Consider the following 15,242-nt stretch of genomic DNA (forward strand, 5'->3'; position numbering starts at 1 on the left):
TACATTAACATTATGACAACATAACTGACAGACATTTTTTATTATAAAACTAGGGGGCTTCGCTCACCAACCCCCGTGTTTGGTTTTCTGGATACACATTAAGATTTTTTTTTCTTTGAATTGTTGCTATTTCACTAGTTTCACTTTTATTTCAGAACTTCGGTAAAAACAATATTTGGAATCTTTCGAGTCCCCACATGCTGAATCTTTTAAATGAGGTCTGTGAGGCATGTGTTTAATGACTTTGTACCATTATTCAGGATAGGTTTCTTTGTTTGAAATTTCAGCACAGACAAAATGATCTGCATATTCAGCAGTTAATAATTTTTTTTGCAAAGTAACCAATAAATGCATGTGAGGTAAACCCCGTTTTTGAAATTCTCTGACTTAAACTTTAAAGCCTTACAATATATACATACTTCTGACATATCACCTGTGTCCATATATTTGATCTCTATACGCCTTTTTGTTATTTCTCCAAGTAATAATTTCTCTGTTTGCGCTAATGCAGTTTACTTTCTTTGTTTTGACACTTTAGTTTTTTTCTGCTATCATATTCCATATCTTGCTCTGCATGTTTTTTGTGCCTAAGTTTTTTTTAAGTCTTTTGAATTCCATTGTTTTCGTTATCTATAACCTGCTCTGCATGTGTTTGGCCCCCTTGTTTTTTAACCTCTTTGACGTTTTACTCTGTTTTCTACTCTGTTTTTTATTTCTGACCTCGCTTTGTCCTGCTTTTTTTTCCAATGAGACCTGGTCCATGGTGATTATTTTCCCTTTTTTCGAGTAACAATTTCCAATTGTTTGTGCTAATGCGATCTTTACTTTTTTATACTTTTCCTGCTTTCATATTCTTTAACTTTCTCTACATGTATATCGTACCAACGTTTTTTGAGCCTTTCGAATTCCACTGCTTTCATAATCTCTAACCTGCTCTGCATGTGTATAGCGCCAACATATTTGAACGTCTTTATGAAGTTCTACTTTGTCTTTTACTCATTTAATTCTGAGCCTGATTGGACATGCGTTTTTTTTTTCTTTTTCAATTCCACTTGTTCCGGGCTGATGATTACTTTCCTTATTTTCTGAATTTGCACCTAGATTATTGTTTTTATTTTTTGCATTTTTTTTTCTCTCCAACGCTGTTTAGTCTCCTTTCTCCAGGCTGCTCTTTCTTCTTCCCTTAAGTCGTCGACGTTTCATCTGTAGTGTATTGTCCTTGTATGCCGTATATGCTCTGAGAGCCCTGGATCTGTGTGTGCTCAAAGCCTTTACACGACTGAGTGTTTTGCTCCCCGTGGTATTATTTGATATTGGTTGTAAGTAGGGCATGTCTTGCAAGAATCTCATGTTCTATGTCCCCGTGAGACGGTCCTGGGTCAATCTCTTGGCACAAAGTCTCATGTTTAAGGTCCCTGTGAGACGCTCCGTGGCCAGTCTCTTTCGTCTTGCGGGTCTTTTAAGTGTCTTCCATAATCTTCACATGAAGATCACGTCTCGTCTCCCTAGTCTTTCTCGCCCAGAATTTTTTTTTTATAATAGAGAGACCAGAGTGTGCTCAGATGTCTGTTTTGAGTTTCAGTGGTGCTGGCTGTAGCTGTTTCTGTTTAGGCAATTTTTTGGAATTTAGAGCCTAGTTTTGCGACCTACTGGGCTATAGATTGATCACTGTCTTATGTTTGAACACGGTACCATTTTCTCAAGCTCACATGCTTTATATGATAATTAGATGCATCAGTATTGATGCAGCAACGACAGCATTAGTTCACGTGTCAGCAAAAGTTTATTCATGCTATATTTTGTCAGTATTTTGAATACAGCTCTAATCACTATCTACAAGTGTTTTGGCTAGCATATCTGTAACATAAAATTAGAACTTAAGACATGTCTTGTTAACAATTTTTAATCTGTTCAGTTAATACTTATTTATTAAATTTTGGTATTTGTCACATTTACCTACAAAAAACAGATTGTCTGAAATAACATCAAGTTGAGATTTGAAGGTCTCTAAAAGACCTACTTTCCATCACATTGCTTTGTAATTTATTAATTTATGGTTGTTTGCTTGAAGAAAATGTTTCAAACATTTGTGTGAAATCTTACCTTGACATGTTTCCAGCCATGTGCCCGTATTCTAGTTGTACAATTTAAGTAACTGATGGGATCCACTTCCCTAGCTCCCTTCATTATTTTAAAAACGTTAATCTTCTCATCTATTAATCTCTATTTACTTAAAATTGAAAAAGTTTAACTCCTCCAAGCTCATCTTTTACTGTAGCTCATTCCTCTCAGTCTCAGAATCATACTAGACTAGACTTTCTCTAGCAGTGTTACATTTATTCCTTTGCATTGTGCTTAAAATAATGTTTTTATATATTCTTTGTAGAAACACCACCACCCGGTTATATCAGTGAAGATGGTGAGACAAGTGATCAACAAATGAACCAAAGTATGGACACAGGTAAAAACTCCTCTTCAAAATGTACAGGTTCAGCGTAAAATGTAGAAATTGTGAATAAAGTACATTTTCTTTAGCTTTGCATTAAAAATAAAAATAAGAATTGTTTTTATGATTGCCTTATTGCCTTACAATCCATTATCTACAAAGTTACCTACAGATGATTTGAGCCTCTGTTACAGTCAGTTGATAATGAATTTAAACTCTTATTACAGGCTTATTTAAAATTATTTTTGTTTGTTTTTTAGGTTCACCGGCAGAGTTATCACCCAGTACGCTTTCGCCTGTGAATCACAGCATGGGTATTTTTTTTTTTTTTTGTAATTTTTTATGCAGTGGGATTCTTTAAGTATAAAATGTTAACATTTTAGCTTGCAGGAAGTTACTTCAGCTGCTAACAAATTTAGAGCTTGACCTACCAACTGATATGATAATCTGTTGGTTAATCAATACATGTTCCAGTTAGTTAGATTTTAAAATCATGCTTATTTCCATACTTTAAACCAGGAAAAGTACAAGTGCCCTTTCTTTCAGCTGAAAGCTTCATTATCAATCCAAATGCTGGACTATGGAGGTTAAAATAGTTGCATTGCAGTGAAAATGTCTAATTGTAAGGATTTTAGCCTGGAGCATCTGATCATCCTAAGGCAGATCTTCTTTTTAGAAGTCCTGCTAATTAGCCATATACACTCCATTATATCCATCCATCCATCCATTTTCCAACCCGCTGAATCCAAACACAGGGTCACGGGGGTCTGCTGGAGCCAATCCCAGCCAACACAGGGCACAAGGCAGGAACCAATCCTGGGCAGGGTGCCAACCCACCGCAGGACACACACAAACACCAAGCACACACTAGGGCCAATTTAGAATCGCCAATCCACCTAACCAGCATGTCTTTGGACTGTGGGAGGAAACCGGAGTGCCCGGAGGAAACCCACGCAGACACGGGGAGAACATGCAAACTCCACGCAGGGAGGGCCCGGGAAGCGAACCCGGGTCCCCAGGTCTCCCAACTGCGAGGCAGCAGCGCTATCCACTGCGCCACCGTGCCGCCCCACTCCATTATATCCGTTCTTTTATTTATAATTGGCTTGACTACTGTAACTCGTTTGTTTTTTGTTGTCTGTCAGTCCTGCAGACAGGTTGATGAAAGGCCTCCCAAACAAGGAACATCTCACTCCTGTCTTGGTTTCTGTTTCTTGGTTGCCTGGTAGGGATAGGATTGAGTTTGAAGCCTTAAATAGCCAAGATTCTTCCTATACCTCAGATTTTCTTAAGTATTTTACCTTCAAGGTGGTCAGATATTCTTCCCAATCTCTCTTGTGGGTGCTATGCTGTCAGTATATTTGGTATGGGAATTGAGCTTTTTCAGTGGCCATCCCAAAATGTTGGTATGCGTTGCCACTTAATATCTAAATCACTTCCACTGTTCTGACATTTAAATCCCGCCTAAAGTCCCACTTATTTACTTGTTTAATCTGGCTTTTGTTGTTTTTTTTTTTTTTTAATCAGACATTTTATGAAACAGTGTTTTTTATGTAGTGATTGTTAATTTTATTTGGAGACGCATACAGTACTTTAGCTACTTAATTGCAGTCAAAGTTCCCAGTGACTGCTGCCGCAATTTTAATCTTTTTGCTGTTGGTAATTTTCATGCTTATTTTCAAGTTCACTTGTACAGATTGAAATGTAGGCACTCAGGTGCTTGTTCTTGTTAACTATGAATGAATTTGTGTGTGTGTATGTGTTGAGCCAGGATTTTTAAATCAAAAGATGGGTTCACATTTAACATTTGTGAGCTGTGTTTTGAGTGCATACAGTATGTATTGTTACACATCTTGGGATAAATGTGGGTTTTAAAAATGACAGTCTTGTAGGACTATAGTTGACTTCAATACGTTTGTTGTGCCTCTGACAACACTAACTTGCAGTACTTCTTTCTATCACAGTTGCCTGTTTACTGTTCACGTGCCTAATGCAAGTTCAGTATTACAATTAAGTCCCAAAGTGTTTGTATGTTTAAAGAGTTAAGTCATACATGACCCTCAACCTTTTAGCATATTATTTTAGTTGTTAGTTCTGGCAATATTGATTTAGTTATTGTAGGTCTGTAATAAACAAAAATTATCTACTGGTAATTCATAATACTAATTAATGTATACCTTCAGCATGGACCATCAACACTGTAGTGCAGGATCAAATATTTAAACTGATGAGCACAATAAACCAGCACTGTTTTTTAATTTTAAAAATGAAAAAAAAAACTGAAGGGCTTGAAAAGTATACCTGGCAAATTTTAAAAGCAAGTTTGGATTAAGGATTTTGTGTAAAACACAGCTACAATGTAAAAATGCAAATAGCCAAATGTAGCAGTAACAGCACAGGATGTTATTTTTGCATGGCGCTTTTAAAGCTTATAGACTAACTGTATGCTGTATAGTAAGGGTGTGACAAATCATAAACCACGTTTCAAGATAAGTTGCCTCGATGTTTGTGTTCATTGTACAGTTCCTTTTCAATGTGCCTATGTTTTCTGAAAGGATAAAGTTTGGGTTGTCCTAGTTTAGGCTTGATTTTTCCATTTGTCATTTCTGCCCTTTGCCCAGCAATTTGGCTTAAAATAAAAAAAAAAGATAAAGAAAAATGCCAGCAGTGCCAACAACAGAAAATTAAAATTAAGACCTGACGCACACAATGCAAAGGCCATTAACAGGTAGCAGGAGCCTAAATACAAGTCTACAAATATAGAGGCAAAAGATCAAGAAAGTTAATATAGCCTTCATTTTTGTTTTTAAATGTCGTTATATATTCAACTGTATTCTGAAATTTCTTTTAACAAACAGTGAGTGCCTGAATACATTGAGACTTTCAATTTAATTTGAATGCAGCATGCATCTAGTGCAAAAGAAGGTCACTTCCAGATTTGATTCCTGACACAATGCTGCTGTTGCAGCTAAAAATAAATAATAAATATGTTCTCCTTTAAAATCTGTAAATTGGCATGAACATGAAGGTCACATTCCTACCTCATACAGAGGAGAACCAAACTAATCTGCGAGTGCTGTATGTTTGGATATTGTCTCATGTTGTCGTTGCCAAAGTTGCAACTCATTTCCAGTCCAGGACAGGGTCTAACAGCAGCCACCTTATCCATCTACGGCAAACGGGAATCGTTTTACACAAATAACGTTTCAGGCTTTTCTCATCGTGTTGTGACCAAAAGTTTTAGTAGACTTCAGTACTGTTAATTCAACTTTAAAACTAAACATTGTGAATTTCCCCTTGGGATTAATAAAGTATCTATCTATCTATTGCATGTTAGTGGGTCTGCCTAATGATGTGCATTCCAATGTTTACCAAAGTTATTTGCAAAACTTGGTTTAAATGAAAAGATCCTGACACAGATTCACAGGTTTGCACATTTACTTTGAGTAACAACAAATTTTATGTTGATCCTATTATAAGCTCTGTGGAAGATCAGCCTCGACACAGACAGGCAGGCACCAATGTTCAAACCCACCACACATTTATTTACAATTATTTACAGATGTAATCAGTCCCGCACACAACCCAGTGCCCCTGCACCAAACACCCTCCAGTCCGGGCCTCTTAAAAGTCCTGTCCTCCTGCACCGCATCCACTCCTCTGCTCCGAGCTTCATCCTCTTCCTCCCGACTCCAGCTGACGACTGGAGGAAGGCGGCCCCTTTTATGTCCACCTTGACGTGCTCCCTCTGACAAGCTTCCTGCGGCACTTCCTGGTGTGGCGGAAGTGCCACATGAGCACCTGGAAGCATTCCGGGTGTCCCTAGTAATACTTCCACCAGCACCTCCAGGTGTGGCGGAAGTGCTGACGTCCTGAGCTTCAGTCTTCTGGGCACCTCGTGGCAGTGGCCACGGGCCCCTATAGGGTTGAGCTTCCATACTCAATTCCCGTGGCCCCTACACAAACCAGGGTGGCTGCCCTCTCGTGGTCCGGGGGAGGCATAGTCCCTCTCCCGGTCCTTCTCAGCCCAGCCGCTCGCCACAGCTCACATTTTATTTTTTTTTTACTTGTTCAGCCTATAGTTTGTCCTTTCTGTGTGCTATTCACATTTTAAGCACCAAACCCTACTTCTGTATTGCATTTCGGTGCTATCATAGTTTGTCAATGACTGGTTAAAGCAACTTTTTTCAATAAAACACTTCATTTTTTGGTATAAGTTTTATCACATCACTGTTCAAAGATTTAATAGGCAAGTGGATTACTGATGCAGTTAATAGCTCATATATAAAACTTTATACATATATAGGTGCTGGTCATAAAATTAGAATATAATGACAAAGTTGATTTATTTCAGTAATTCCATTCAAAAAGTGAAACTTGTATATTAGATTCATTCATTACACACAGACTGATGTATTTCAAATGTTTATTTCTTTTAATGTGATGATTATAACTGACAACTAATGAAAGTCCCAAATTCAGTATCTCAGAAAATTAGAATATTGTGAAAAGGTTCAATATTGAAGACACCTGGTGCCACACTCTAATCAGCTAATTAACTCAAAACACCTGCAAAAGCCTTTAAATGGTCTCTCAGTCGAGTTCTGTGGGCTACACAATCATGGGGAAGACTGCTGACTTGACAGTTGTCCAAAAGACGACCATTGACACCTTGCACAAGGAAGGCAAGACACAAAAGGTCATTGCTAAAGAGGCTGGCTGTTCACAGAGCTCTGTGTCCAAGCACATCAATAGAGAGGCGAAGGGAAGGACAAGATGTGATAGAAAAAAGTGTACAAGCAATAGGGATAACCACACCCTGGAGAGGATTGTGAAACAAAACCCATTCAAAAATGTGGGGGAGATTCACAAAGAGTGGACTGCAGCTGGAGTCAGTGCTTCAAGAACCACCAGGCATAGACGTATGCAAGACATGGGTTTCAGCTGTCGCATTCCTTGTGTCAAGCCACTCTTGAACAAAAGACAGCGTCAGAAGTGTCTCGCCTTTGGACTGCTGCTGAGTGGTCCAAAGTTATGTTCTCTGATGAAAGTAAATTTTGCAAATTTTTGAAATCAAGGTCCCAGAGTCTGGAGGAAGAGAGGAGAGGCACAGAATCCATGTTGCGTGAGGTCCAGTGTAAAGTTTCCACAGTCAGTGATGGTTTGGGGTGCCATGTCATCTGCTGGTGTTGGTCCATTGTGTTTTCTGAGGTCCAAGGTCAACACTACCGTCTACCAGGAAGTTTTAGAGCAGTTCATGCTTCCTGCTGCTGACGAACTTTATGGAGATGCAGAATTCATTTTCCAACAGGACCTGGCACCTGCACACAGTGCCAAAGCTACCAGTACCTGGTTTAAGGACCATGATATCCTTGTTCTTGATTGGCCAGCAAACTCGCATGACCTTAACCCCATAGAAAATCTATGTGGTATTGTGAAGAGGAAGATGCAATACGCCAGACCCAACAATTCAGAAGTGCTGAAGGCCACTATCAGAGCAACATGGGCTCTCATAACACCTGAGCAGTGCCACAGACTGATCGACTCCATGCCACGCCACATTGCTGCAGTAATCCAGGCCAAAGGAGCCCCAACTAAATATTGAGTGCTGTACATGCTCATACTTTTCATGTTCATACCTTTCAGTTGGCCAACATTTCTAAAAATCCTTTTTTTGCATTGGTCTTAATTGATATTCTAATTTTCCGAGATACGGAATTTGGGACTTTCATTAGTTGTCAGTTATAATCATCAACATTAAAAGAAATAAACATTTGAAATACATCAGTCTGTGTGTAATGAATGAATCTAATATACAAGTTTCACTTTTTGAATGGAATTACTGAAATAAATCAACTTTGTCATGATATTCTAATTTTATGACCAGCACCTGTACTTAGTTTGAATGACATAGAGTCTCAAAGACCCAGTATCACAGTGTAGAAATACATTTACCTCTATTGTTCCTTCAAAGTATACAGTATATATACTGGGTGTAACTGGTACAAAGTGATAAGCAGAGACTTGAAATTTAGACCTAAAGGGACAGAAGCATTAGAGGCATTTCTGGCGAGTATCCTGAGAAATTTATATGAAAATAAAAGTATTAATCATGTTTTAACATTGTTACAAACAGTATTACCACAAAAATGCCTAAACTTTAAATAGTAGGCTTGAAATGATTGAAAAACTATTAAATTTTTTTTATATTGATGTACACGTTCGTCTCTGTGCATCCTAGAAAGATGCACTAGATCAGTGATGGCAAACGGATGGCACAAATGTCAAAGTTGACATGCCACAACATTTTGGGTGACTTACCAAGACCTGAGTTTTCAAGAAAACTGAACAAACCAAAATATAAGAAATATGAGACCCTGCACCACCCAGAGCTTTACCATCCATATCAGCACATCGTCTTGAACCGGAGGCTTGTTTTCATGGCACAAGTGCAAGATCTGCAAATGCAGTCTCCAAGTATCTGCTGTTTTACATTTCTCTCAACTTAATCCTTCCTAAAACTGGCTTATTTTCCACATTATACTTTCGCAAGACCTTATTCTCAGTAGTAGACAACATGAAGATGTACAAAAGAAACCGACAGACAGATGAAGTTAGTGCTGCTTGCTTGAAGTACACAAAGTACCTACCATCGATTTCAGACATGTCTATTAATACTCTGCACCAAAAAAGTCATTAATTGATGTCCAATCAAATGCAATGTGTTTAATATTGTTTCAGTTTAATTCCAAATTACTATTAAAAGTAATGCACTATTGTAAGCGCAATTTATCGGTGTGTATATCATTTTCTCTGTTGTAAGTCACTGATTTTTCTTTTACTTTTATAATACAAAGCACCACACACACATGATTGGGCTGTATTTTTTTAAATAAATGAATATATAAAAAATTATTTCTCTTTTGTTTAGTGGGGCGACACGTCAGCAGAATCAAGTTAGGCATTTTCAGAATTTTTGACATGCTGAGCCCAAAAGGTCCACCATCACTGCACTAGATAAAAGCCTGATAAAGAAATAACTTAAAACTGTTAGGTTTGTAAGCATCAGTAAAAAAAAAGTGTAAAATTTGCATCGCTGTTAGTATCAGTGCTATGCTAATAAAATCAAAATTGAATTTAATGCTAATTTAATTTAAATTGGGAATGTGAAGGCAGTTTGCTCTTCAGTTTTATAGCCTGAGACCGTCAATCACAATACCCTAAAAATCTCCAAGTTGAAAGACAATGTTTCTCTACTGTCCAAGCTACCAAAGGGTGAGCCAACATTATACAATACAATACAGTACAGTTTATTTTTGTATAGCCCAAAATCACACAGGAAGTGCCGCAATGGGCTTTAACAGGCCCTGCCTCTTGACAGCCCCCCAGCCTTGACTCTCTAAGAAGACAAGGAAAAACTCCCAAAAAAACCTTGTAGGGAAAAAATGGAAGAAACCTTGGGAAAGGCAGTTCAAAGAGAGACCCCTTTCCAGGTAGGTTGGGCGTGCAGTGGGTGTCAAAAGAAGGGGGTCAATACAATACAATGTGTCTGAGGAAAAAAACAGGAACAAGGTGATTCTTTTTTCACAAATGGTATAGTGAGCAATATTTTCTGTTAAATATTGTTTCTGTCTAACTTGTAGAGAAAAATATTCCCTATTATGTCAAATAGTTTCAACATAAAGTATGTTTATTATGAATTTTTTAAGATATGATATAATGGCTAAGTAACACTAGTAAATCGCCACACAAAGTATTAATTTTTAAAGGCCTAACCATCTTTGGAGAGAAACTTTTATAGTGCCACTCCTTTAAAACAATTAAACCAAAGGCCAATAACAAAAAAAAAAACTTAGTAGTCATTAGGCAAGATGAGAGTATTCATTGTCTCTATTAGCCATTGTGACAGGTGGTGTTGAATTTTAAGTTCCTGAACATCATTTTCAACACTCTTAATATGGAAAGTCAGCACTTTTTATTGTCAATAACGAACACCATAATAAGGCTTTTACTCTTTTCTGTGGGATGTCTTTTTGAATGCGCTTTGACCTTCATCACCACTATGTTGTATGAACGTCTCCAAGCAGGGTAGAAATGCTACATAGAAAGTGATATGCGTACACTTTTTTTAAAAATCATGGGGTAACATCTCCTCATTGTATTCAATCTGCTCTTGCACACTGAAATGTAAATCCTACAGATTTATCTGATCCTTCACCCCCATACCAATATTCAGTTCATTATCATTCCATTTGGTAAATGGGTTAGTTCTATCAAGGTTATTATTACCAGGTTTCTTTACTGTTCTTCCTGATTAACTGTGATATGTAGTAATCTTGATCTTGAAAGTACAGTATCTGCAACTATTGAACACAAACACAGCACAATATTTATTTTGTTATTTATGTTGTTGTTAGGAATTTTATTTCTTTATAGTGTATATTAGTATTTTGCTTATATGAATTTCCATGTAACTAGCCAAGTTAAAACACCCAGAGAGAACAGATCATTACTCAGTCTAGATTTGAAATCAAGACAAACTTATAACTTTTAAAGATAAGACAAAGATAAAAGACTTTCATAGGCTTATACAGAAGTTATAATTAAAACCTTGATTACAAGGGTGTAAACAATACACTTTTTTGACAGCCTGGGGACAGACTTTGCAGCTGTAATGCCAAAGTGTATTTTTTAAATTTACATGGTTGACAATAAAGCTTGAATCTGAAAAGCAATGCAGTTGTTTGTTTTTTTAAATTTTAGTTTGAATTTGAATATGTACTTTGTTTCTAAAGCTATAATTACTAACATCTGCATTGATGCTTTCTTTCATCTAAAGGATAGATACAAAAAAGGTCTGGGAATGAAATAGTTGCAGCTAATAATTAATTTGGTTGCAATTCCACCCAACACAAAGTACAAATAAGCCTTGAAATCAAAACTATGTAATTTTCAATGTAATGCTCCTAGCAGGACTCTGGTAAAGAAATTTCAATATCCTGGCTGAGCACATTGTTAGAACAGAAAATAAAGTATTTCAGGCTATTTTTGGCATCAACAGATTAAAGTTTCATTGAATAGTATAATATTGCAATGTCTTTAATAAACTAAGGAAAACTTATCAAGATTCCTATGTTATCTATTTTGGTTTTATCCTTTACCTTTACTGTTTTGAAAATATGAAGCTGCATCCATTCATCAGTTTTCTAATCTGCATATCTGTTCAGGTTTTGGCACAACACTGAGCGTATCAACAGTCTGTCACAGAGCAAACATGTGTACACACTTAGACACTCCCAGTCATAGTGAAACTGTTTATAGTTACTACAGTTAATCGTACATTGATGTCTTTAGGATATGGGAGGAAAACTCATGCAGATATCGGGGAAAATGTTCAAGCTCTACATGGGCAGTGTCTGAATTGGTATTTGAACTTGGGACTCTGGAGCTGTGGAGTAGCAGTGCTAATCATAGCATGTCTTGATTTAAACTGGCAAGTGTTTTGAAAAATGATGGCACCCACATATATTAGCATAAATAAATTCCAGAATATCATGTTTTTTCATGTGTTTATCATTTTTGTCATCACAGAGTTCAGGTGAAGAAATCACTTGATAGAATACTTGTAACTTGGAAGTATTTACATGTGAAAATCAAGTATTCCTGCACACAACAAGTTTAAGGTGTCTTTATTCAGATTTTGTGTACATGTGAAGTGTTAAAAATGGGTAATAAAGAATTTTGCACATGATCTTCATTTTGGGCAAATATTTTGTAATAATTTTAAATTCACAACTAGCCATTAAAATAGGTTGTGTTGTTAATGTTTGAATATACATTTTTGTATTTTAATTTAGTGGTTGTGGGCAAGAATAAGACCTGATGCTAAAGCATAGCAAGACCCAACTGCATGCATGCACACACTCATGCTTGTCTATGACACCTGGCTGATTCAGAGTGACCTCTGGGCCTAGCAGAAGTTCTTTAAACTACGGGTGGAAATTATAGCTCCCAATGTAAACTCGTATTTACTTTCAGTTGAGTTCGAATGTTAAGGTACCCTGGCTAGTAAATGAACTATATTTCAATTCAAGTACTTTATGTACCATATGTGCTCCACATATATTAAATTACACAAGAGTAATAACTCGAGTAGTTATATACACTCTATAGTTTGTGGCATTTACATAGATTTTATTAACGCCTGGTGTATATTATATAGATAGATAGATAGATTAGTGTAGTTGGCAGGATTAGATAGATAGTGTAATACGGCGCTATATAGCGCCCGACCCGGCACAGACTCAGATAGAGGCACGTACTTAAATAAAGCACACTCCTTTATTTTTCTTCAGCCGTGGGGCACGCCTTCCCCGTGTCCCACAGGCCCAACACAGTCCCAAAACACTCACAAACCACAACACTCTTTTCTTCCTTTCTTTACCACCACTCCTCCTCAGGCTTAGTCCTCCTCCTCCCGACTCTGGCTCTCTCGAGCGGTGGTGGCTGGCCTTTTTTATACCCCACCCGGAAGCGTTCCAGGTGCTTGGCCACCTGGTCCTAATTGTCCTTCCGGGTGGGGCTGCAGATATGACCAGCCAGGCTGCTGACTCCATGCAGCTCCCCCTGGCGGCCATCCAAGTCCCCAACCAGGCTGTGGAGGACTCCATGTCCCATGGAGCCATGCGATAGGCTGGGGAATCATCATCCGCCAGGGAGGCTGCCACCAAGCATCCCAGGGGAGGTATTGAGCTGCCCGTGGTGGTTCCCCCGGAACAGATGCAGCAGAGGCGTCCCTGTCGGGCATGGAACCCGGCTGTCCTTTACAATAGATAGATAGATAGATAGATACTTTATTAATCCCAAGGGGAAATTCACATACTCCAGCAGCAGCAAACTGATCAAGAACAATACCAAATTAAAGAGTGACATATATTGTATACATGTTAAAGGCATTAGGGATTGTTGGTCACTAATGGTGTGTTTTTTTTTTTTTGTTTTGTTTTTTTTTATTATATTTAAACAGATCTTCAGCCAGTGACGTACTCCGAGCCAGCATTTTGGTGTTCTATAGCATACTATGAATTAAATCAGAGAGTTGGAGAAACCTTTCATGCATCTCAGCCATCATTGACTGTGGATGGGTTTACAGATCCATCAAACTCTGAAAGATTTTGTCTAGGTTTGCTCTCCAATGTCAACAGAAATGCAACAGTGGAGATGACAAGGAGACACATAGGTAAATAGAAACTTTCTCTGATGAATAAAGATTACTTCTTTCTGGCAGATGTTCTAAATTACAATTTAAGTGTAAGTTCAGAAATATTGTATTTTTTTTATAATGTACTCTTTAATTGCTTCTAGGAAGAGGAGTGAGACTGTATTACATTGGAGGAGAAGTTTTTGCAGAGTGCCTCAGTGACAGTGCAATTTTTGTACAAAGTCCAAATTGTAATCAGAGATATGGCTGGCATCCTGCTACCGTCTGTAAAATTCCACCTGGTACACATTTTTTTTTTTTTTTTTTTTAATATATCCTTGGGCTTTTCGCTAATATTAATAGTGTGGTACTGTTTTATTCTTTACATTTCTGTTTTTGTATGATGTAATATTCTAAGATAAAATTATTGAGATAATGTAATACTTGCTTTTTCCTATTTTATGTTGTCTTTAATAGTTCAGTTGTCCTTCATGTGTGGGTCATTTCACATCCCATTACACACCGTGACACACACCACATTTTTTACATACATGTTTGTGTAGTTAGGAGTAAGTAAGATAATCAATGACATTATCTTACATACATTTTCTTTTTTATAATTCCGCTTAATAAACTGCAACCGTAATGAACTCTTTGACAGGAAAAGATGTAAGCTTGTAAAATCACTTTATAAATGATTTTTTAATAATTTTTGTATTTTTTTTTTTTTTTAACAAGTGATTTTACAGATAGCATTTAGTTAGTATCATACTGTCCCCAGAAAATGTGTGAAGTGTAGCAAATCCAAATAAATGGTCAAAACACCATTTTTGGGCATCTAGACCTTCAAGTTATGCATCAGTAATATAAATTCACTGTTCAAGTTTTCGCCACCTGGCTAATAAATGTCAATATGGATGGAGTGGTGGCTCTGAGGCTAGGGATCTGCACTGGCAATTGGAAGGTTGCCGGTTCGAATCTCGTAAATGCCAATAAGGACTCTGCTCTGTTGGGCCTTTGAGCAAGGCCCTTAACCTGCAATTGCTTAGCGCTTTGAGTAGTGAGAAAAGCGCTATATAAATGCAAAGAATTAATAATTATTATTATTATTAATATTAATACATTAGAATATAAAAACATATACCCATCATTTATGTAGAATTCTACATTTATTAGACAGATACATTTAATAGACACACTTATTCTTAAACATTTAAGAATTTAGCCATAAAACTTTGTGTTCACTACATTTCCCCAGACAAAAAAGCAAAAATATTTTCTTGATTACTTTACCTCCCCAACCACACCCACCCTGAAATATATTGATTGCTGCCAAAAAGTGAATGCTTGTATGAGGTTCCAAACATGAGTAGTCTTTCCTAGGCCAATGGAATAAATTTGCTAGGGAATGATGGATGTTGACATGCAATTTGGTTGTACTAAGTCACTGTTTCAGCCAGTTCAGCCAATCACATCATCATATGGACATAATATAAAATTAGATGGTCTTAGATTGACATTTGGTTGCTGTTCTTATAGTTTTCTCAGGGTCAGGAAAAAAATAGGTGTACAATTCAGAAAACGAAGAAAACATTT

General features: G+C 37.2%; 2 protein-coding genes across 3 annotated transcripts in view; both read left to right on the forward strand.

The window, feature by feature from the left end:
- LOC127528794 (uncharacterized) overlaps positions 1-15,242 on the forward strand; it is a 254,061-nt gene that overhangs the window by 159,467 nt on the left and 79,352 nt on the right. The gene's annotated exons all lie outside the window — the stretch shown is intronic.
- The window catches only part of smad2 (SMAD family member 2), a 102,384-nt gene that overhangs the window by 81,803 nt on the left and 5,339 nt on the right, over positions 1-15,242 (forward strand). For both annotated transcript variants that reach the window (XM_028805022.2, XM_028805021.2), the window contains 4 exons: positions 2,387-2,461; positions 2,707-2,760; positions 13,473-13,685; positions 13,811-13,948. In XM_028805022.2, the coding sequence (XP_028660855.1) occupies positions 2,387-2,461; positions 2,707-2,760; positions 13,473-13,685; positions 13,811-13,948 (480 nt within the window). The remainder of the gene's footprint in view (positions 1-2,386; positions 2,462-2,706; positions 2,761-13,472; positions 13,686-13,810; positions 13,949-15,242) is intronic.

Source organism: Erpetoichthys calabaricus, chromosome 7 (assembly GCF_900747795.2).
Source record: "Erpetoichthys calabaricus chromosome 7, fErpCal1.3, whole genome shotgun sequence".
NCBI classification, from domain to species: domain Eukaryota; kingdom Metazoa; phylum Chordata; class Cladistia; order Polypteriformes; family Polypteridae; genus Erpetoichthys; species Erpetoichthys calabaricus.